Below are 22,633 nucleotides of genomic sequence, written 5' to 3'. Positions count from 1 at the left end.
CGAACAGAGGCCCCCAAAATACGTTTCGCCCACGACCCCCAAGATCATAAAGATGTCCCTGACCACATATACTTTTAACACACGGTTGACCCTCTCCACATTTTCATACAATTTATATAATGCAGTGGTCACATGTTTGATGTTACAATGCATGAGAAAGGATTCCATTTCTACAGACGTGAGTTGAACTCCATTGTGTGTAACCAAAATAGAGGAGCAGCCTTCCCTGTGACACAAACTACACCTCTGGTCATTTAGAATGATAGTCGATTAAGACTAAAGCAAATCGAGTGCCCATGGGAAGTGAATTAAATGGGCCAGATATATCAAAAGCTACTCTTTGCCATGGCAACTCCGGCCATTCAACACTTTTTAATGGAGCTGTACTGACTTTCAACATTTTTTCCCAGCAAGAGCACACCTTACATTCTCTCACGGTTCTTTCTATCACTCTATCCATTCCAGGCCACCAAAAGTAAATACAATACCAGTTTCATGGCAGACATACCAGGATGTCACTTATGAGCCAGCCGTCCTGTACCCCTTCTGGGGGAACACATTTCCTGCCTTCAAACAATAAATCACCCTAAACGTCTAATTCCTATGCTACATTAGCCATTCTGGTTTGACTTCTCTCCTCTTGGGCCACCCCTCCAAAACCCATCTATTTGTAGCTTGCCATACTTTGTCTGTCCTTTCACACGCCTTCCAGAATTCTTCCAAAATAGCCTCAAACTCCTTTGTCACTATATCTTTAATAGTAGCAATCAATTCACATTCCCCTGTGACACATATATCATCCTGCTGGCATGCCAATTGTGGTAAAAAATCAGCTGCCACATTTTTCTTCACTGGCGAATATCCTGTTCTGAAACTACTCTCCTGTAGTCTCAAGGTGAGTCTAGCAATACAGGGGACATGAGATAAACTAACGGCTTGTGATCCATCCTCCAAACAAATTTGCTTCCCATACATAGGGCCTTATTTATGAAGGCCTTGCAACACTTTTGCACCGCTGTTGCGTCACTTTTTATGATGCAGCACTGGCGTAGACAATGCACCACGTTACGCCATATTTACCCGGTGACGCATCTAGGCAGATGCGTCACCTTGTAAAGCCCTGCGCCACATTATACCTGTGTCAGGTATAATGTATGCAGGATGGGTGTTCCCATGTAAAAAAGGGTCATAGAAGTGTCTCAGTGAAATCTATGAGATTTCACTGAGACACTTCTAGGACTCCACTGCGTCAAAACCATATGCCTGCCTCATGGCAGGCGTAAGGGTGACGCAGTGCAATGGGAATAGGCCTACCCCATGCTTTGCTGGAGTTGCGTCATGCTTTTGACACAACTCCAGCAATGCGTGACTTTTGCGCTGACAGATACATCAGGATTCCTGACGTATGTGTCAGTTCTTGCGACATGGAGCTCCGTACATTAAATACGGCACATCCATCGTGTCGCGAGGAGGGCGCAGTGAAAACTGTTGCATTGCTGTTTTGTCACAGTGATGCAACAGTTTTCATAAATGAGGCCCATAGTTTCTGAAGTGTTCAAAAGCCCAAAAACAGGTTCTGTTTCACTCACAGCATATCTGCGGTCCATCTCATTTAAAGTGCAAGAAGCAAATGCAACATTCCACTCCTCCATGCCACTCCTTGAAACAAAACACCACCAACTCCATATATACTAGAATCTACTGTGATTACATATTCTTTTCTCATACAAAATGGTCTCAGTGTGGGAGCTCCGACAATCCCTTGTTTAATGTTCTCAGATGCCACCTGCTGCCAGTCCAACCACACATAAGTCACATCTTGCCTCAGAAACTTTCTCCAAATAGTTCCATTTTAGAAGTAAACATTTCTATGAACTTGCTGTAATATTCCCACATGCCAGCAAAGAAAAGCAAATCTTCTATGTTGGTAGGTGTTAGTACATTCACAATTGCTTCTACATTACATTTTTTAGTACCACTCCATCATCGGATAGACTGTGGCCATGATATTCCACAGACTTCTTAAAAATTTTACATTTGTGTCCTTTGAGAGTCAATCCATGTTTCCCCAACCTGTTGCACACTTAAATCATATGTTGCGAGTGTTCCTCTTCATTCCTGGAAATATTAAAATGTCATCTTGGAAACATTTTACATACAATATCGCTAAATATATGGAACATATCTCTCTGAAACACAGAGGCCGCAGCGGCCAGACTGAAAGGCATCCTAGTAAATTGATGCAATCCTTCTGGAGTGATGAACGCTGTTAACTGCTTAGATTCTTCAGCCAATTCAATTTGTTGGTGCGTTGACCTAATATCCAAACAAGTTTTGCACCCTCTAGCATTGACACCACAAGGTTAATGTTGGGCAAAGTATGACAATCAATTATTATATTTGATTTAAAACACCTCAAGTCAACACATAACCTAAAGTTGTGATCAGCCTTGCAAGCCAAAACGATTCGAGAAACCCACTCAGCTGACTCAATCTCCTCAATTAATCCATCTTTGATTAACTCATTAAGCATGTTCATCAACTCTTCTCTGACACTGATAGGTACACCCCTCAACTTTTGCTTCACCGGTATAGTGTTACTTTTCAATTTGATTCTGTGCGCAAAATCTTTCAACTTCCCCAAATTGTCAGTGAAGACTTTTTTTACACGTTCTTTTACCAACTTTTCCCCACTGCCCTCTTCAATGAACAACACTTGTTCATCATAAAATTTATCACAAAGTTGCAAAGGCTCCTTACAATGAGGATTCAACATTAGTCCCAACTTCCACTGGTCTCTCCAACCCAACACATTCACTTCTTTCACAGCCACATACAGCTTGATTTGAGCACATCTACTCTTAAATTCTAACTTAGCACATATATATCCATCCATATCAATCGTAGAGCTATCAAAACTATTATATCAGACAGCTGTAACCGTTCTGTGCCCAAAACATCCCTAAATTTCTCCTTAAAAATACTCTCTGGTGGTAATGGTCCAAGGAGAACCCGAATCCGCCATGAGATCCAGTTCCACCCCTGTAATACAAGCAGCACGCCTAGGAGGGTTCTTTACCTTATGTTCATTTAGACTTCTCTCACTCTCTTGGATAGATAAAACAATCTCTTTACAATTGTTTCAGATAATATATTATGATGATGGTCTGGCACCAAAAAATGTCGCCTACTATCTGCAGTTGGGGATGAGTTGGTTAAATAATTTAGTTACATATTTTTCCCTGGCAAAGTAAATAGACAAACGAATTGATCTATCACTCACTGGCTTCTTTTTTATCTATTGGTTCAGCCTCCCCTTTGATTGCAGTTGACAATTGGGCCTCTATGGCTGTGACTTCTGCAACTTTCCCTACTAAGGCTGCTGAGTTGGTTGAACTATGCCCAGAGCTACATAGCAAATCAGATTACTGTTAGTCTGAGACAGGTGATCGCTCCTTGAACTGTCAGATGGAAGCCCACTTATGACACCACAAGTAGAATCCTCACCTGTTGACTAATGTAAGTCATGCAACCTGTCATTCTGATAGAATGGGCCCTTTGAGCTTGTGAAATAGGGCTGAACATGGAAAACAGCTGACCACTCTAGCCACCTCAACCAAGGATACATGTCCTCAAAAGGGACCCCTTTGTGACCAGCTGGCATGCTCTTCAACAGAAATACATTGGGTGCTCAGTTGAGTAACACTTTTTCTGTTTTTTGTAGGTGTATACACCCCCCCCCACACACACACATATACACAATAAAGAATCCCCTCCATACATTATACGGATATAGCAAATCACTGAGGAGATCCTTGGCCATTAAAACAAACTAGGCTAAAGGCTACCTTTCTTTGTGGGGTAATGGAAATAAGGGGAATTTGCAATATCCTTTTAATGTACATTCTAGGGTATTTTATTCCTAATAATACATGGTTACACAATTACCATACTCACAAACTGCTTAAATCCTTGGTGCCTTGCTCTTTCACGTGTAATTTGGTTGTAGACATGAACAGTTAAGCCGTGCAAAATTAAGCACACCAAAACATAGTGATTTTTTGCAACGACATTAGAATCAGTTAAATGTAATTCAAAATTTACAAAAAAAAACACTGTAGCTCAGTATATGCAGAAATATGTAGAGAGATTACATTTTCTAGTTTCTAGTTTTGAGTTGCGTGGGTTATGTGAGAGTATGATCCAAACTAGCCAAAAAGCTCATAAATTCACTGAACAAAACATAGTTTAACCTTTGTTTTTTTCTGTGAAATGTTCTGTGTTTTTTATCATATACCACATCTGACGGTTCTCAGCACACAATACGCCTTGGTTGGCAAGACCGGCTTCACACTGTCTTTTCCCCTTGTGCTGTGAGGGTTGGCTGCTGTGCCTAGTTTTTGGCCAACCCTCACTAGTCGTCAACTTCGACTACACACAGCCTTCGGCTGCATTCTGCTGAGGTTGACCAAAGGATATCCAACTCTCACTGCGCTTGGCCTTCAACTTTGCCATGCAGGGGTTGGCCCTAGGACCTGTCCTATGACCAGGCCCTGTTTTGTTTTCTCCAAAAGGATTTCTGTGTATGTGTTTTCACAGACCCTGCCCAACTGGACACGGTATGTAGCCAATTAAACCTGGGAAGACAACTACAGCTGTGCACACAGAGTTTGTAGCCCTTGTGTTGGAGATTCTGGACTCATATACTCTTGATGGACATCCTGTCGTATTTGCAGAGTGAGTACTGACTCTGCAACCCCAGCAGCAGGTCCAACAAGTGTCTAGAAGTGTCTAGAAGAATCTTAACATAGAACAGTGAGTTATTAACTGTCATCAAAGAGCTGCATGCAAACTGCAAGGTATATATTAGAGCGTTATGATTTTTTCTCCATTCTTTCATTATCCTAATGTTGGAAAAGGGGTTCATTTGGATAGAAATCCTTTCTGGTTACTAAAAAGAACCCCCAATCACGGTGTTAAGTTTTAAATTCTGAGTTTGTGCTTCTACAGACAAAGCACAATTAAACTATACTGTCCACCAGTATGGATGACATGTGACACATTTTAGTCATCAGTCTTATGTAACATTTCCTATACACTGATTGGCACACCTATGATTGATTGTTACAGAGCATGGCTAAAGACAATGGACCTAATTTCAGACCCCATGCCCTCTGGTTACTGTGGGGAGCTCTTCTGCATTCAGCTTTTGTCCAAATTCGACATGTAGTGCTTAGTGCCAATTTGGCATGGCCCATTCTTTACTCTGTAGGTACTGCTGTTCTGATGTTTACTTTTAAACAGATTATCAACATTTACCTATTCAGAAAATGTGACGGAACTATATTTTTTGTTTCTGTTTCATTCACACCATTATGAATAATAGAAAATGTCTAAAGCATTATTTCCAGGGGGACACCTCATAAATAATGTTAAACAATAATGCTATTTTTGCTGTGTTTGAATTCTGTTCTTAGGAAAGTCAAGACTATGTAAAAACGCAAAAAGCAGCTGAAGAAATTGATCCTCTTGCTGGATTCACCATCGAAGATGTAAAGTCGGCCCTGGGCCAAGTGACAAAGGAAGTTATTGGGAATCTTGAGGTAATTTGGGTAGTAGATTATACAATTCATTCACGTCATGATAATGTGCTGGTGCAAGTATTTTAACAAGGGGCGCATTTTTACTAGCTCGAACTTTCCTTCGTCTAAAGCATGCTAAAATCACATTGAGTGACATATTTTTTCAATATTTTCACCTTAAGATCCAAGCGTTTGCACTTTTTAAAATGTATATCGATTCACAATCAATTTACACTCAAATTTACAAATGCAATAGTTATAAAATTATATTGTCAGCATTGTGTTCAGTTCGTGCGCAGTAAAGTTCTTGTTTATAAAACAGTCGCAGCACTTGGGGGGTTTCTACCTAATAAATGTCAGTTCAGTTTATTCCTAGTGTGAGACAGCGCACGCTGCATGCCGCAGTGTGACTGTTGCAATAGTTTTCATGTGGGTTTATGAAAACCATCTGCCTGTGGCCTTAAATCCCTAACCTGTTCATGGTTCAAGCTCACTGCACCAGCAAGTGAGAGGGAGAGCGTGTGAGTTTAAGCTGATGAGAGCGGGATTCCTGAGTTTCAAACTCTGAAATGTTTTAGATGAGACCCGAGATAAGATGGAGAGAACACTTTAAAATGGATGTTGTAGGACACACATATCCATTGTAACTCGATTCTGTTTCCTGAAATAGTCTTTCTGGCTATTCCTGGCCAAAGGCCAGAAATTCATGTTTATGTTTGGAGGAGCTATAGGGACCATACTTTTCACGACTGTAGGAAAAGAAAAAAAAGAATGAAAATTGACCCGAGCATTTCATAATGCTAAGATCACATTTAGTACTAGACCAAATATTCCCTACACACTGAAGAAAACATATTCGCTCAGATTAAATGTTATATTGATCGTTGTCGACAGGGTTATGTTGCTGCGTGCGGAGAAGGGTTTTTGCAACCTCCTAGAATGCTCGCTCTCCCGCTTGGAAAAGAGTTATAGCAGTAATTAATATCTAGTTTATCAAAGACCAAGAAATGCTGCTCCGGGCCAGATTAAACATCAGTTCCAGCAGTTAGGGAGGGCAAATGGCATGGTGAGCTCAAAGACTTACCAACTGAGCAACTGTTAAAAACTTTGAAAAAACATATTTCTCCTATGAACCAGAGCTGACAATAGAACGTAAAATGCAGTCCCCGTTTTATAATAAAAATATTATTAAAATGGTCGCTAGGTGTGGATTGTTATATCTTAGTATCGTAGGGAAAAACCTTAACCAGGATGTATAGATTTTCTTTACAGACTCTTTACAGTGCCGATTCTAGGGCAGAAAGGAAATGTGTGAGGGCCCAATTAAGTGGAAATACATTATATTAGTCACAACTTATAAATTCAATCAAATGTTAAAAATGTGTTTCCTGATTAGTTCATTACATACGTATATGTGTATTCAGTATTTATAGAGCGCAAACAAGCCGAAAGTAGGCTAAACATGAGTTTTGGCTGTCATACATTTGACGATCTTCGGTACAGTGAGTTGAAGAGATCAGTCCCGCTAAGTGACCTTCCACCAAAGTCATATTCTGTGTGTGGGCACATTAAACGAGCATTCTACTTGATTAGAAGATGTGTAAATGTTTTGTATAATGCATATGTAGAGAACAATCCGTGTTAATTTGGTTGGGAAGATATTGATGGGGTGCTAAAACCTATAACATTTCTAAAGCCTGTACCCACAGAATTTTCCTATACATGTACTTGTAAATCCTGTGCTAAAAAATGATGTCCCTGTCAATATTCTCTTCTCAAATGTTCAACATTCTGCAAACGTGAGCGATTGCCGAGACAAATAAATAAAGTGAACTAGGAAGATGTATCTAAAACAGGAGTGATAAATTCATTTTTAAATATTCAATTTATAAACTTTGGTGTATACATAAAAGGTTTAAAAAATATTATTATTTGTTTCAGTTCTATGTATGTCTCTTCTTCCTGTATTATAGCTGCCATTTTAGAAAATGACGGAAGGGATGTTCTGAGGAGTTATTTTCTGTGTCTTTAAGACTACTTGACCCCCAAAACCTATGTTTTGACACCAAAATGAAAAATATAGTTCTCATGGTCCCTAAAATATTACATCATCAGTGCAACACATCCTCCATGTTTAAAAATGTCATCCAGAAAAATTCAACCCGGATCAGCAATGTCTACCCAAGCTGAATTTCTTCTAAAATAATCCAACAATATAAATCAAAAAAGATATTTATGGACACCATTTTTTTACAGAGGTGTATCAGGGGGCTGGGACTAACATGCATGCGAGGAACAGAGAGAAGTGCCCTTTCCCTAGGCCTCACAGTGCTGGAGCACAGGTGCAAGTCCCAGATAAAGGGGGACACTGGTGTTAAGCCCCATGTTGGTGGGCTGAGGACAATGCCCTGGGCATCTGCCCATGCTGATCATGCCTAACGCCGGACCTGACTCCACATATATGTACTTGTATGAAAAACATATTTTCAAGGGACCTAGATTTAGATTTAAGAATGATAAATTTATACTTATCTTTGGATATTTTGCTCCTCAATATTTTGGCTTTGATATTAAAGTATTGTGATATTCCCTCCTTGATATTCCAAAGTGCAACCGTGCAAACAGGGAGGCAGAACTCATTAGCAGAATGCTCATTTCAGTTAATACCACACTGCACATTTTTCACACATTATCAAAGAAAGCAGGAGTGCAGATTCTTTCAAGATAATGAATTCATACCTTGGTCACACCTTTGAGAAACAATGTTAGAAATAGATAGGTTTAAGAAAAATATTACCCTACACACTGCATTGGTAAGTTACCCTCTACATGTTTTCCTTGCAGGTTAGCAGCGGTGATGATGAATCTATCCTTATGTTTCGGGGAAAATTAAATTTCACTGAAGGGAGCGTAGTCGTTCAGCCCTAATGCACCAGATGGGCAGAAAGGCTCCCTTTCCAAATGATAAAGATTGGTCAGTGCAAAAGAGTATTATTCTAGAGGGTTAGTTTGAGTAAAACCTGTATCTAGGTGCCAGGAACTCCAGGGCAACAGATATTACACAACCTGTAAGGAATCCAAATTGGTAACTATAGCTATAGAATATCACACCACTTCCAGCTGTCCCAGTTGCTTGGAAGTTCAGTAGGGTCTTGGTAAAGGTGTGTGAAGTTCTATGGAGCACTCAAAAATACATCAGCACGCACGGAGTTATTAATGCCCAAGGGCCCCTTATTCCTTGTTAGCGGTGGTATAACCCTATTATGGGATCCTTCACACTCCTAGTGATAGTCTTAAAGGTTACTGTATGGATGAGAGAGCCATTTGTGCCCCTGACGTTAAGGGAGCATATGCCATGGAAACACCAATTGCAAGGTGTTGGAAATGGCCATTTCTATGGCGCTTTCACTTGACATTTTGCTTTTTTCCTTCCCAGTTTTCCGCTGCTCTGGATGCTAGCCTTAGGACGTTGAGTGCATTTCACACTGCAAATCAGTGCCAAAGCACTGTGGTCATCATACATGATTGGCTGATTCAAGTTAGCTGTAAGTCCCTTGTCAAAGGGTAAGACATATACCCAGGGCATGTATCCAGAATGCTTGTCCAAGGGCATGCATAATTGGCTGTGCATCCACAGAGGTAGCGCATCGATTGTACAACAGGTTTGCCCTGGTGGGGTTTGTGTGCACAGTTTACTGTTACTTGGGTTGGCATTTAAAAAGTTATGTGCCAAGGTTCAGCATGACTCTCGCTATATCGGAGTTCTCCCTGGTGACAGGGTGCCGTTTTGGGAAGAGGTAGGGCATGTGTGGGTGTGCGTTACATGCAAAGGTCGTGAATGGTACGGGGTGGTGTGTTTGGTATGACGGGGCCTGCTTCTCACATTGGATTAGCATGGGGGAATGTAGGGAAAGGCCTTTGAGCAGTATTTCCTACTGGCTGAATGGTATCAGTATCGTGTTTGATATCAATGAGTTCATAATGGCAAATCCTCTCTAATAGTGCGAGTGGACCCGACATTATGTGTGTGGAAATGCCACCTTTGGGAAAGTGGGCATTTTGATGCTTGTGGCTCTGTGTGCCTGTCGGCCTGTCTCCAATTTACATCTGGGTGCTAGGGGGACGGCTACATCTGTGCATTCTTGATTGAAGGCCATAAACTAGGGGCACAAGGGAAACAGCAGACCTCTGACTCTGAGCAGCATTTCTGGGATGGTTACGCCGAGGGTTTTTTAAGGAGAGGGCTGATCTTAGTGTGTTTCCAGTCATCGGGGAAGGAGGCGGTCTTAAAGGAGCGGTTGCTGATTCGTCAAAGCTAAGGGACGATGATGTTGGCGGCTCTGTGGTAGATGTGGTGGGGACAGGGGTTCGTTGGGGCCCCGGAGTGGGTTGATTTCATAGTCTTCAGGGTTTCTTCGATGGTGAGCGCGGTCCAGCTGTAAAGTGTTGGCTGTGTGGTGTCGGGAATGGGGGGTGTAGGGTGTAGGTTCTGCATATTGTTTGTTGTCCTCGAAGTTGTCGTAGATGGTCTTAATTAGGTGGTGGAAGAAGGAGCTGAGTCAGTCGCAGAGGTCATGGGAGGGGGGATGTCATTTTTCTCACTGTTGGGATAGGCGAACTCTTTGAAGATCCCAAAAAGTTCCTTACTGTTGAGTGCATGGGCTGAGATTCTATCCTGGAGTGCTTTCTTCCTGTGTATCTGATGAGCTTGTGGTCGGCGGCGGTGTCTACTTTGAAGTTGTCAAGGTCTGCTGTAGTTTTGGAATTTCTCCATATCTTTTCGAGGCGTCTGCAGGTTCTTCTGGATTCTCGGAGTTCGGTGGAGAACTAGCTGGCTCTCTTGGCATGTGTATTGGTAGTTTTCTTGAAGGGGGCGATGGTGTTGGCACAGTCGGTGATCCAATTGTGCAGGGTTCGGGCGGCAGTGGTTGGGTCGTCATCCGTGGTGGTTAGGCGGAGCTGCTGAGGAAAGCAGTTAGCTGATCGTCGGAGATCTTGTTCCAGTTTCCTGTAAATGAGATCTCAGGGGCACACAGGATTGCACAGTTTCCATGCAATTGTAAGGTCCGGACTGGGTGAACTGGAAAGGGGTAGAAATGATTGTTGGTTGGGATGACCACCATCATCATACTGTGCAGAGGAGTGTGCTTGTAAAGCTCAGCAGCCACCTGAGGTGGAGAGGCATGAGGAGTTCGAGGAGTGTGGGGGAAGCTTGCAGAGTCTAAGGGACCTGTAGTTGCAATCAGGGGGACCAGTGCTAGCTTGCACTCCAGAGCGTGTGTTGTCCAAAGGGTGTTGGAGGAACCTGATCTGGGAGCTGAGACTGTCTTTGACCTCCAGATCGGGAAGACAACAGTGCCTGACATTGCAGCCTCTGTCCAAGGTCGTTGGCTCCCTCTCCCAGGATCCATGCCACATGATACTTTGCTGTAAAGATCATCATGACGAGGCCGAAGGGGTTTTATGTGTCTTCTGTCAAGGGCTAAAGCAGATCACACTACTTTGAAGCGTGTTCAGGGGGGTTGTGATCCCGCACTCGTGCAGGTGCTGTCGGGTGCCTGGAGGTCTAATCCAGATGAAAGAAACTAGGTAACGGTTTCTTTCCATGTTAGGTAGTTCTGACTGTCTAGTCAGGTGCAACAAGTATTATTGGTTGGTGTAGTTGAGTGACTGAGGGTCTGGGTCACAAGGTGTAGTCAAAGACCTGTGAGTTTGATATTTCGGCGAATGGGAAAGTTTGACAATTGCATATACCTGTAAAGTGTATATACAATTTGTATTTCATTTTTTTTTCCAATGGGGAAGTATAACAATGGCATATAATTGTAAAGTGTATATACAATGTGTATCTCGTTTTGATTTTAGTGTGTGTGTGTGTGTGTGTGTAATACAAAGACAAGTGTTTTATACATACTGTGTGGAGTCTTTTTGTGGCATACGCTGTGTGGTGCGAGGGTGGTGTTGTGCCGATACTTTACAATTGGGCCCTAAGCATAAGCCTGATTATCAGTGCCAAGCTACCTAAGGGTGAGCACAGGTTATCAGACATGTGTATAGTACTCATCCTATTTAGAGCGGTGGATTCTGACTGGCTTCAATGCGTCCCTGCCAGCCGGAAACCGATGGGTCTAACACAAAGGAACCGGTTCAGACTGCAGTTTCCATGTCCAGTTCAAGAACAGCAGGACAAAATCATAGAAAATTGAGAACTATCATACTAGTGATGGGTTCCTGTCTTTCTTCTTGATGTTCAATGCTACATTATGGAACTGGCTAACTCTTACCAGGTGTATGAGCTGACGTATAGGCTCCTCCTGCGTTCTTTACTTGTTACCTATATCAGATCTTTTCAAGCTACATCACCCTACAACAGTAAGCCTCAATTGCTCATTGTGAGAAATTGGGTTGTTCGTTGTGGGGGAGTGAGCCCTTCTCAAGCAACAGCCACAATGCTTGTCAGGGTGAAACACAAAGAGTCACTGAATTAACCTGATGCTGATCCTTTGGTAGATTGGCGCAAAAGCAGTCAGGTTTAACTTATAGACAATGTGTAAAGTATTTATGCAGCACACAAACAGTAATAAAGGGAAATCACAACACAAGAAAGATCCACTCCAATTTAGAAAAATAGAGTAAAGTTTGATCAATTATTTGACAATTTCAAAGATTTTAGGTAAGATTAGCACCTTAAAGCATATAGCAACACTCTTGGTTATCTGGTAATGCGAGACTGAGTGAAAGTCACAGGTTCAGGTGGACAGTAATGTAGCACGAGGTGGATACAGTGACCAGGCTAGTCCAGCTGAAAAACGTTACCTTCTCAATGTCCGATGGGAAGAGTCCAGAACGCAGTGGAGGAGGCAGTGAGGAGCAGGGAGAGCTTCACAGATAATCATCGCTATAGTGGTCAGTCGCGGACAGTCGTTGTGTAAGTTTCACACTGCCATTCACCACAAACTGTCGACGCTGTTGCGCAAAGTGCAGATCTTGCATTGCAGGTAATTGCTGGCAGTTGCTGTAGCATGAAAACTTTAGTTCACAGAGCTTTGCATTGGTGGTCATCATGGGCAGCAAGATCTTGGCATGAAAAAGCCCATTTGTGGTTGCAAAGAGCCCAAAACTTCACGATGTTTCCTATGTTGTCAGAGGAGCGCACTCTGATGCCTACCAAGGGCCCTGGGACTTGGGGAGGTGCCTCTTGGGGATCAGGGGCACACTCTTGTAGAAAGGCCAACAGAGGTCAGTCAGGTCTAGTTCCAGGCCCGGGCAGGTCCAGTACAGCAGGTCGACTAGGCAGTTGCAGGGAGGCCTCTGGAGCTTGTTGTGTAGCTCTGAACAGACGGTCAGTCAGCCTACCCTTGAAGTCACTTTAGGTAGCCTGCAATGAAGGAAGCAGGTCCAGTCATCCTTCTCAGACAGTAGGGCAGTCTGAGGCAGCGGGGCAATCCTCTGGAAGCAGGGCAGTCTTTGTTCTGCAGTATCCCCAGGTCCAGGGGTGTACTTAAGCGTAGGTCTGAGAGTTCTGTTTTTATACCTGGTGCCAGCTTTGAAGTGAAAGAAGCATCTGGAAGCACCCACAAATATACCTGGAATTTCATGCCTACCTGCCCTGGTCCCAGGATGTCTGGAGTGACAAAGGCTAGGGTGAAGTTCTTTGTGTTTGCGCTGAAGTAGTGTTTTTGAAGTTCAAGTGAGGTTGTGCTCAGCTTCTTCCCTCCCATCCTGCCAACACCCAGTCTACCTATTGTGTGGCTGTCTGAAAGGAATAAAAAAAGGCCAGTTTCCAACAACATCTAGGCATGTGACCCGGTAAACAGGCTGCAGGCACCAAATGGTTAGGGCAAGAAGAGGCCAACTTTTTAAAAGTGTTACAACAAACAAATGATGGACGGAATGCTGACAATGCAGACATTCTCCCCCAGTCAAGAGATCTGGGTTAAATCCATTGTTCTTTTGCCCACTACGCCACCCCAGTTCAGACATGGCCATATGCAAATCAGTCTTGACCCTGTGCCTCATGGGGACAGTCCAGCCCGAACTGCCAAGCCATGTCTTCCCTGGACCGGAATCAAGCATCCTAGGACCGGTTTCTGGCTATCAGCCGTCATCAGCCAGGATAGCTTGACTCCAGTGGCGTAGTGAGCACGGGTCCCACGTCTGGGAATACCCATCCCACTTAGGGCGAAAAGCGTTACAACAAACAAATGATGGATGGAATGCTGACAATGCAGACATTCTCCCCCAGTCAAGAGATCTGGGTTAAATCCATCGTTCTTTTGCCCACTACGCCAACCCAGTTCAGACATGGCCATATGCAAATCAGTCTTGACCCTGTGCCTCATGGGGACAGTCCAGCCCGAACTGCCAAGCCATGTCTTCCCTGGACCGGAATCAAGCATCCTAGGACCAGTTTCTGGCTATCAGCCGTCATCAGCCAGGATAGCTTGACTCCAGTGGCGTAGTGAGCACGGGTCCCACGTCTGGGAATACCCATCCCACTTAGGGCGAAAAGCGTTACAACAAACAAATGATGGACGGAATGCTGACAATGCAGACATTCTCCCCCAGTCAAGAGATCTGGGTTAAATCCATCGTTCTTTTGCCCACTACGCCACCCCAGTTCAGACATGGCCATATGCAAATCAGTCTTGACCCTGTGCCTCATGGGGACAGTCCAGCCCGAACTGCCAAGCCATGTCTTCCCTGGACCGGAATCAAGCATCCTAGGACCGGTTTCTGGCTATCAGCCGTCATCAGCCAGGATAGCTTGACTCCAGTGGCGTAGTGAGCACGGGTCCCACGTCTGGGAATACCCATCCCACTTAGGGCGAAAAGCGTTACAACAAACAAATGATGGACGGAATGCTGACAATGCAGACATTCTCCCCCAGTCAAGAGATCTGGGTTAAATCCATCGTTCTTTTGCCCACTACGCCACCCCAGTTCAGACATGGCCATATGCAAATCAGTCTTGACCCTGTGCCTCATGGGGACAGTCCAGCCCGAACTGCCAAGCCATGTCTTCCCTGGACCGGAATCAAGCATCCTAGGACCGGTTTCTGGCTATCAGCCGTCATCAGCCAGGATAGCTTGACTCCAGTGGCGTAGTGAGCACGGGTCCCACGTCTGGGAATACCCATCCCACTTAGGGCGAAAAGCGTTACAACAAACAAATGATGGATGGAATGCTGACAATGCAGACATTCTCCCCCAGTCAAGAGATCTGGGTTAAATCCATCGTTCTTTTGCCCACTACGCCAACCCAGTTCAGACATGGCCATATGCAAATCAGTCTTGACCCTGTGCCTCATGGGGACAGTCCAGCCCGAACTGCCAAGCCATGTCTTCCCTGGACCGGAATCAAGCATCCTGGGACCAGTTTCTGGCTATCAGCCGTCATCAGCCAGGATAGCTTGACTCCAGTGGCGTAGTGAGCACGGGTCCCACGTCTGGGAATACCCATCCCACTTAGGGCGAAAAGCGTTACAACAAACAAATGATGGACGGAATGCTGACAATGCAGACATTCTCCCCCAGTCAAGAGATCTGGGTTAAATCCATCGTTCTTTTGCCCACTACGCCACCCCAGTTCAGACATGGCCATATGCAAATCAGTCTTGACCCTGTGCCTCATGGGGACAGTCCAGCCCGAACTGCCAAGCCATGTCTTCCCTGGACCGGAATCAAGCATCCTAGGACCGGTTTCTGGCTATCAGCCGTCATCAGCCAGGATAGCTTGACTCCAGTGGCGTAGTGAGCACGGGTCCCACGTCTGGGAATACCCATCCCACTTAGGGCGAAAAGCGTAACAACAAACAAATGATGGACGGAATGCTGACAATGCAGACATTCTCCCCCAGTCAAGAGATCTGGGTTAAATCCATCGTTCTTTTGCCCACTACGCCACCCCAGTTCAGACATGGCCATATGCAAATCAGTCTTGACCCTGTGCCTCATGGGGACAGTCCAGCCCGAACTGCCAAGCCATGTCTTCCCTGGACCGGAATCAAGCATCCTAGGACCGGTTTCTGGCTATCAGCCGTCATCAGCCAGGATAGCTTGACTCCAGTGGCGTAGTGAGCACGGGTCCCACGTCTGGGAATACCCATCCCACTTAGGGCGAAAAGCGTTACAACAAACAAATGATGGACGGAATGCTGACAATGCAGACATTCTCCCCCAGTCAAGAGATCTGGGTTAAATCCATCGTTCTTTTGCCCACTACGCCACCCCAGTTCAGACATGGCCATATGCAAATCAGTCTTGACCCTGTGCCTCATGGGGACAGTCCAGCCCGAACTGCCAAGCCATGTCTTCCCTGGACCGGAATCAAGCATCCTAGGACCGGTTTCTGGCTATCAGCCGTCATCAGCCAGGATAGCTTGACTCCAGTGGCGTAGTGAGCACGGGTCCCACGTCTGGGAATACCCATCCCACTTAGGGCGAAAAGCGTTACAACAAGCAAATGATGGACGGAATGCTGACAATGCAGACATTCTCCCCCAGTCAAGAGATCTGGGTTAAATCCATCGTTCTTTTGCCCACTACGCCACCCCAGTTCAGACATGGCCATATGCAAATCAGTCTTGACCCTGTGCCTCATGGGGACAGTCCAGCCCGAACTGCCAAGCCATGTCTTCCCTGGACCGGAATCAAGCATCCTAGGACCGGTTTCTGGCTATCAGCCGTCATCAGCCAGGATAGCTTGACTCCGGTGGCGTAGTGAGCACGGGTCCCACGTCTGGGAATACCCATCCCACTTAGGGCGAAAAGTGTTTGTTGTAACGCTTTTCGCCCTAAGTGGGATGGGTATTCCCAGACGTGGGACCCGTGCTCACTACGCCACTGGAGTCAAGCTATCCTGGCTGATGACGGCTGATAGCCAGAAACCGGTCCTAGGATGCTTGATTCCGGTCCAGGGAAGACATGGCTTGGCAGTTTGGGCTGGACTGTTCCCATGAGGCACAGGGTCAAGACTGATTTGCATATGGCCATGTCTAAACTGGGGTGGTGTAGTGGGCAAAAGAACGATGGATTTAACCCAGATCTGTTGACTGGGGAGAATGTCTGCATTGTCAGCATTCCGTCCATCATTTGTTTGTTGTAACGCTTTTCGCCCTAAGTGGGATGGGTATTCCCAGACGTGGGACCCGTGCTCACTACGCCACTGGAGTCAAGCTATCCTGGCTGATGACGGCTGATAGCCAGAAACCGGTCCTAGGATGCTTGATTCCGGTCCAGGGAAGACATGGCTTGGCAGTTCGGGCTGGACTGTTCCCATGAGGCACAGGGTCAAGACTGATTTGCATATGGCCATGTCTAAACTGGGGTGGTGTAGTGGGCAAAAGAACGATGGATTTAACCCAGATCTCTTGACTGGGGGAGAATGTCTGCATTGTCAGCATTCCGTCCATCATTTGTTTGTTGTAACGCTTTTCGCCCTAAGTGGGATGGGTATTCCCAGACGTGGGACCCGTGCTCACTACGCCACTGGAGTCAAGCTATCTTGGCTGATGACGGCTGATAGCCAGAAACCGGTCCTAGGATGCTTGATTCCGGTCCAGGGAAGACATGGCTTGGCAGTTCGGGCTGGACTGTTCCCATGAGGCACAGGGTCAAGACTGATTTGCATATGGCCATGTCTAAACTGGGGTGGTGTAGTGGGCAAAAGAACGATGGATTTAACCCAGATCTCTTGACTGGGGGAGAATGTCTGCATTGTCAGCATTCCGTCCATCATTTGTTTGTTGTAACGCTTTTCGCCCTAAGTGGGATGGGTATTCCCAGACGTGGGACCCGTGCTCACTACGCCACTGGAGTCAAGCTATCCTGGCCGATGACGGCTGATAGCCAGAAACCGGTCCTAGGATGCTTGATTCCGGTCCAGGGAAGACATGGCTTGGCAGTTTGGGCTGGACTGTTCCCATGAGGCACAGGGTCAAGACTGATTTGCATATGGCCATGTCTAAACTGGGGTGGTGTTGTGGGCAAAAGAACGATGGATTTAACCCAGATCTCTTGACTGGGGGAGAATGTCTGCATTGTCAGCATTCCGTCCATCATTTGTTTGTTGTAACGCTTTTCGCCCTAAGTGGGATGGGTATTCCCAGACGTGGGACCCGTGCTCACTACGCCACTGGAGTCAAGCTATCCTGGCTGATGACGGCTGATAGCCAGAAACCGGTCCTAGGATGCTTGATTCCGGTCCAGGGAAGACATGGCTTGGCAGTTCGGGCTGGACTGTTCCCATGAGGCACAGGGTCAAGACTGATTTGCATATGGCCATGTCTAAACTGGGGTGGTGTAGTGGGCAAAAGAACGATGGATTTAACCCAGATCTCTTGACTGGGGGAGAATGTCTGCATTGTCAGCATTCCGTCCATCATTTGTTTGTTGTAACGCTTTTCGCCCTAAGTGGGATGGGTATTCCCAGACGTGGGACCCGTGCTCACTACGCCACTGGAGTCAAGCTATCTTGGCTGATGACGGCTGATAGCCAGAAACCGGTCCTAGGATGCTTGATTCCGGTCCAGGGAAGACATGGCTTGGCAGTTCGGGCTGGACTGTTCCCATGAGGCACAGGGTCAAGACTGATTTGCATATGGCCATGTCTAAACTGGGGTGGTGTAGTGGGCAAAAGAACGATGGATTTAACCCAGATCTCTTGACTGGGGGAGAATGTCTGCATTGTCAGCATTCCGTCCATCATTTGTTTGTTGTAACGCTTTTCGCCCTAAGTGGGATGGGTATTCCCAGACGTGGGACCCGTGCTCACTACGCCACTGGAGTCAAGCTATCCTGGCCGATGACGGCTGATAGCCAGAAACCGGTCCTAGGATGCTTGATTCCGGTCCAGGGAAGACATGGCTTGGCAGTTCGGGCTGGACTGTTCCCATGAGGCACAGGGTCAAGACTGATTTGCATATGGCCATGTCTAAACTGGGGTGGTGTAGTGGGCAAAAGAACGATGGATTTAACCCAGATCTCTTGACTGGGGGAGAATGTCTGCATTGTCAGCATTCCGTCCATCATTTGTTTGTTGTAACTTTTTTAAAGTGGCATTTTCAGAATTGTGGCTTAAAATATGACTTTACCATTAAGGAGGGTTTAAAATTACAATTCCTGAGACACCAAACATGATATTTCTACCTGTTCCCAAAGAAAAGCTATTATATTGAATTGATTGTAACAAAGTAGCACAATGTTATCCTATGGGAGAGATAGACCTTAAAGTAAGGAAAAACTAAATTGAAGAATACTTCACTACTGTGACATGTAAAACTTAAAAGTATATGCCCAACTTTTTAAATATACATCACCTCCCTATGGGCTGTTCTATGGGCTGTTTAGGGCCAACTCTAGCTGTGACTTGTATGTATTAAAAAGGAAGAGTTAACCCTGGCAAGAGGTTTATTTTGCAACGTCAAAATGGCAGATAGAAACAGCACACAGGCTGGAATGGTAGATCTGAGATGTGTTTTAAAGGGCTACTTAAGTTGGTGGCACAATGAGTCCTGCAGGCCCATTAGTGGCATTTAATTTACAGGCTCTGGGTACATGTAATATCACTGTTGTAGGGACAAGTATATTAAATGTGCCAATTGGGTGTAAGCCAATTGTTACCATGTTTAGAGGAGTGACCACAAGCACTTTAGCACTGGTTAGCAATGGGAAAGTATGGCGAGTCCTTAGGCCAACAAAAACTAATTTGGCAAAGGAGGGTGAAGGCAAAACGTTGGATGGGAAAACCACGCCAAGGATATCAGGTCTAACACTCATCCTCGCTACCCCATGATAGAGTATGTGGCATTTTATTGAGCTCCCAGAAGTGGTAGATCATGGGTTTCCTGGAGAAACCGTCTCTAGGCCTGGCCAAGTCCTCCCTGAATTTCGTGGTGGGGGAACTTGCATGACAAACATACTGTTACGAGCCAACATTCACGGTTTAAATGTACACCGCAAGTGTGTGACTAGATAATTTGATTCATAAATATTCTCTTGCACTCCTGAGCACACCATCAGTATTATGCCTACTGAATACAGTGTGCTTATCTTACTGTAAATAAATTCTATATCTGATATGTCAAGGGGCTTGGCTTAATTACATGGGCTAATAAATACTGTCTACTCATGCAATAGCGTTACTATAACAGAGGCATAGGTGATAATATATAAATATTACATGCCAACCTCTAGCTTCATATTGCCAAAGGTTCATACATTTCTGCATTACTTGCAAACATGTGCTTTTTTGGGCATCACGTTGACCTGTTGCCCACAAAATCCATATTTAAAAAAAGATATTTTGTTAAGATGTAAAGCATCAAAAATTTACAGTTTTTAAAAGATACACTTCAGCCCCAGCAGTGTTTAATCTTGAGGTACTTTTTTACAGATTCTATGGAAAACGCCACCCTTGAAGCAAAAGGAAATTACGTAAAAGATAACATCGCAAAGTTGTGTTTCTGATTAGGTGTCAGTGATCAATTTATGTTTTGGAATTTCGATTAGCACGGTTATCTCAGACTGCAAAGCGGCAACAATAACTGGTTGCCTCCAGTACAACTTCCTGTGCACGTCCGGCGCGCCATGCGTGGTGCCATGCGTGTAGACACGTACGAGAACGCGCTATCTCAAGAATTAAGTCTTGGGCAGCGCAATGTCGGCAGAACAGGAAGTTGTGGGCATGATAGTGGCTGGTTTGTTGTGCTACACTTATGTCACTGCCTTAAACACAATGTGCAGAACCAGATAACCTCTTCATAACCACTGTTCTATGATTGTTCTCGCAGACTGAGATAAACGAAAAGCTGCGGATGCAGGAAGAGGCGTACACTGCAAGGATAGAAAAACTGAAAAAGCCGTGAAAGCTCTGGAAAAGTGGTTCCATTGATGTGATACGCAGGAAACATTAATAGTAAATTAAAGTAATGTTCTGAGACTATTTTGAACACGTCAAATAATAGACTCTGCTTTGTTTTTCGAACGTTAAAGAATGATTTAAATATTTATGATTTGCACTCTGGCTACAGCTGTGCTTATTTTACTGGGAATAAATATGTTGAATGCGGTCATATTAAGTTTGCATGAATGAAAATCGGATGGCGTTTGTTTTGGCCAGGGAATACACGACGAAAAAGAGATAGTATAATTTAAAATTGATTTGTCGTTTTGGCAGCAGTAAGAAAACCAGAAATATGAGTCGGTTTGTGATTTTTTTTTTATTTGCTAAGAGGATCATAGGAAGAGTTATACGAAATACTAATTACACAGATGTGAACACAAGAGAGTGAACATTTGTAGAACGCTAGGCCAATGTCCCTCTTGTGGTAGGAAGGAACGCCTTGTGACTAACAAAAGGCCGTGTTATCTGGGATTTCAGAGTTGTTGCAGATCAGTATAAATTAAAATAATAGAATTGTGTGCAGTTACAATCAGTCTGCCATTAGTGTACTCTGTACTCACATTTTTAATTCATATTTTCACTGTATGCATCCTATTTGCCATTTGTTTAACATGTATTTATTTTGTTATTTTTTAATATCCTAAAGCCTTTCCAAAGTCTCTGTTTTAGTGCATTTGTGAATATTGTTTGTATGTGGTTAGTTTGAAACGCCCTGTAACGAGTCAATAAAGTGAGCATGTAATTTACATATATTTGATAGCTTTCAGTTGTCTTCATTTTTTGCAATCTAATTTGCTTATAATACCTAGGGATGAAACCTGAAGTAGAGTTGGGTAAGCCATGGTATTCACAAGGAAGTCCGACATAGGGGTCTGGCTTGGCTCGACGGAGCCAAAATTCTAGTCAAGCCAGATAAAGATTTGCCATATAAATGGTACCTGCAGAGGTTCTGTAGAAACTTGACAAAGTCTCTTTCTGATTAAAAATAGGTTATTTCATAATCTCCTCTCACTTTAGTACATTACAGTAAATCACTTCATTGACATCTGTTAAAAATAATTGTTTTTAAGCATATTCATATTCCCTCCTTTGGTGCCCTGAAAACGCTGCCATGAGTGAACCGAGAGCTTCCAGTCTGCCATTTGAACTTTATAAATTATCCATATTTTTTTCTTGTACTTGGAGTAACTTTATTCAGCGGCGGTTCCTCCTGTAGGGCGAAGGAGCTTTGCCCCCACCTGCTGCAAAAGCAGCAGGCAGCAAAAGCAAATTAATAAAATGCTGGTCATGATGACTTCACCATGATTAATATTGTGCCGCTGTTTCAGCTCAAGTGTGAGTGATAGGGCGGAGCTATTCCTGCTGATTGACAGCAGCATTGTATGAAAGCTTAAAGTGCACATGTCAGATTGGCTGGGTCTCTTCACGGCCAGCCTGACATGCACACACAAATCCAAGCTGTTTTAAACAGCCAGACAGATGGGAGACACAGGCCTCCTGTCACAAAAGGAACGCTGGCTTAGCCTACTCCACCCAGTCCTGGCGCTGCTCTTGTGCTGAAACCATGGTCATGAGGGTGCAGCCTGTGTGAAAACACAACTTCTGTTTGAGGCTGCCTGGCAAGAGCACTACGGATCCGCCTTCCAGCACTTTTGCCTCACTCTTATGGACTAAATAGTTCAGCTGACAGTAAACCGAGAGTGGGGACAAAATGTGTGAGTCTGTGCCTTATGTATCATCATTGTGCCCCCCTGTATCCGTTTATAGGCTCTAAGATGCTCCATGTCATACAGGTTTCGTGCTTAGGTCTGTTTTGCTGAGGACCTGATATATAAAAAATACTGCTACACATATATTAGAATAAATTATAGGCATGCCTGACCTGATGGTGCCCATCACAGGTGTAATTGGTGAACTGTAATAATGACGGTATTTTTATACAACTTTTGTGGGCAATCGTGGAACATTAGTGTCTAGATTCCGTGTAATACTGGAAGTGGCCCAATATTAGTAATTCGTTGCATTTTTTTGCGTTATTATTGCTGTCTGATGCTGTAGCTTGTACAACTGGAGCAATATGTCTCTATCGATCCCTGCACTCACTCACTCAGTCATGCATGTACCCATCCAGTGATCTAGACATTCA

At 44.5% G+C, this 22,633-nt stretch overlaps 1 protein-coding gene across 2 annotated transcripts in view; it reads left to right on the top strand.

Moving 5' to 3' along the window:
* Nucleotides 1-21,239, top strand: part of CABCOCO1 (ciliary associated calcium binding coiled-coil 1) — a 304,698-nt gene extending 283,459 nt beyond the window's left edge. For both annotated transcript variants that reach the window (XM_085608790.1, XM_085608789.1), the window contains exons 7-8: nt 5,478-5,603; nt 20,375-21,239. In XM_085608790.1, the coding sequence (XP_085464916.1) occupies nt 5,478-5,603; nt 20,375-20,449 (201 nt within the window). In that variant the 3' untranslated portion in view covers nt 20,450-21,239. The remainder of the gene's footprint in view (nt 1-5,477; nt 5,604-20,374) is intronic.
* Nucleotides 21,240-22,633: the final 1,394 nt, after the last annotated feature.

This window comes from Triturus cristatus, chromosome 1_2, assembly GCF_964204655.1.
Source record: "Triturus cristatus chromosome 1_2, aTriCri1.1, whole genome shotgun sequence".
Classification (NCBI taxonomy): domain Eukaryota; kingdom Metazoa; phylum Chordata; class Amphibia; order Caudata; family Salamandridae; genus Triturus; species Triturus cristatus.
Note: the sequence above shows the minus strand (reverse complement) of the source record. Positions and strands in the feature narration are given on the sequence as shown.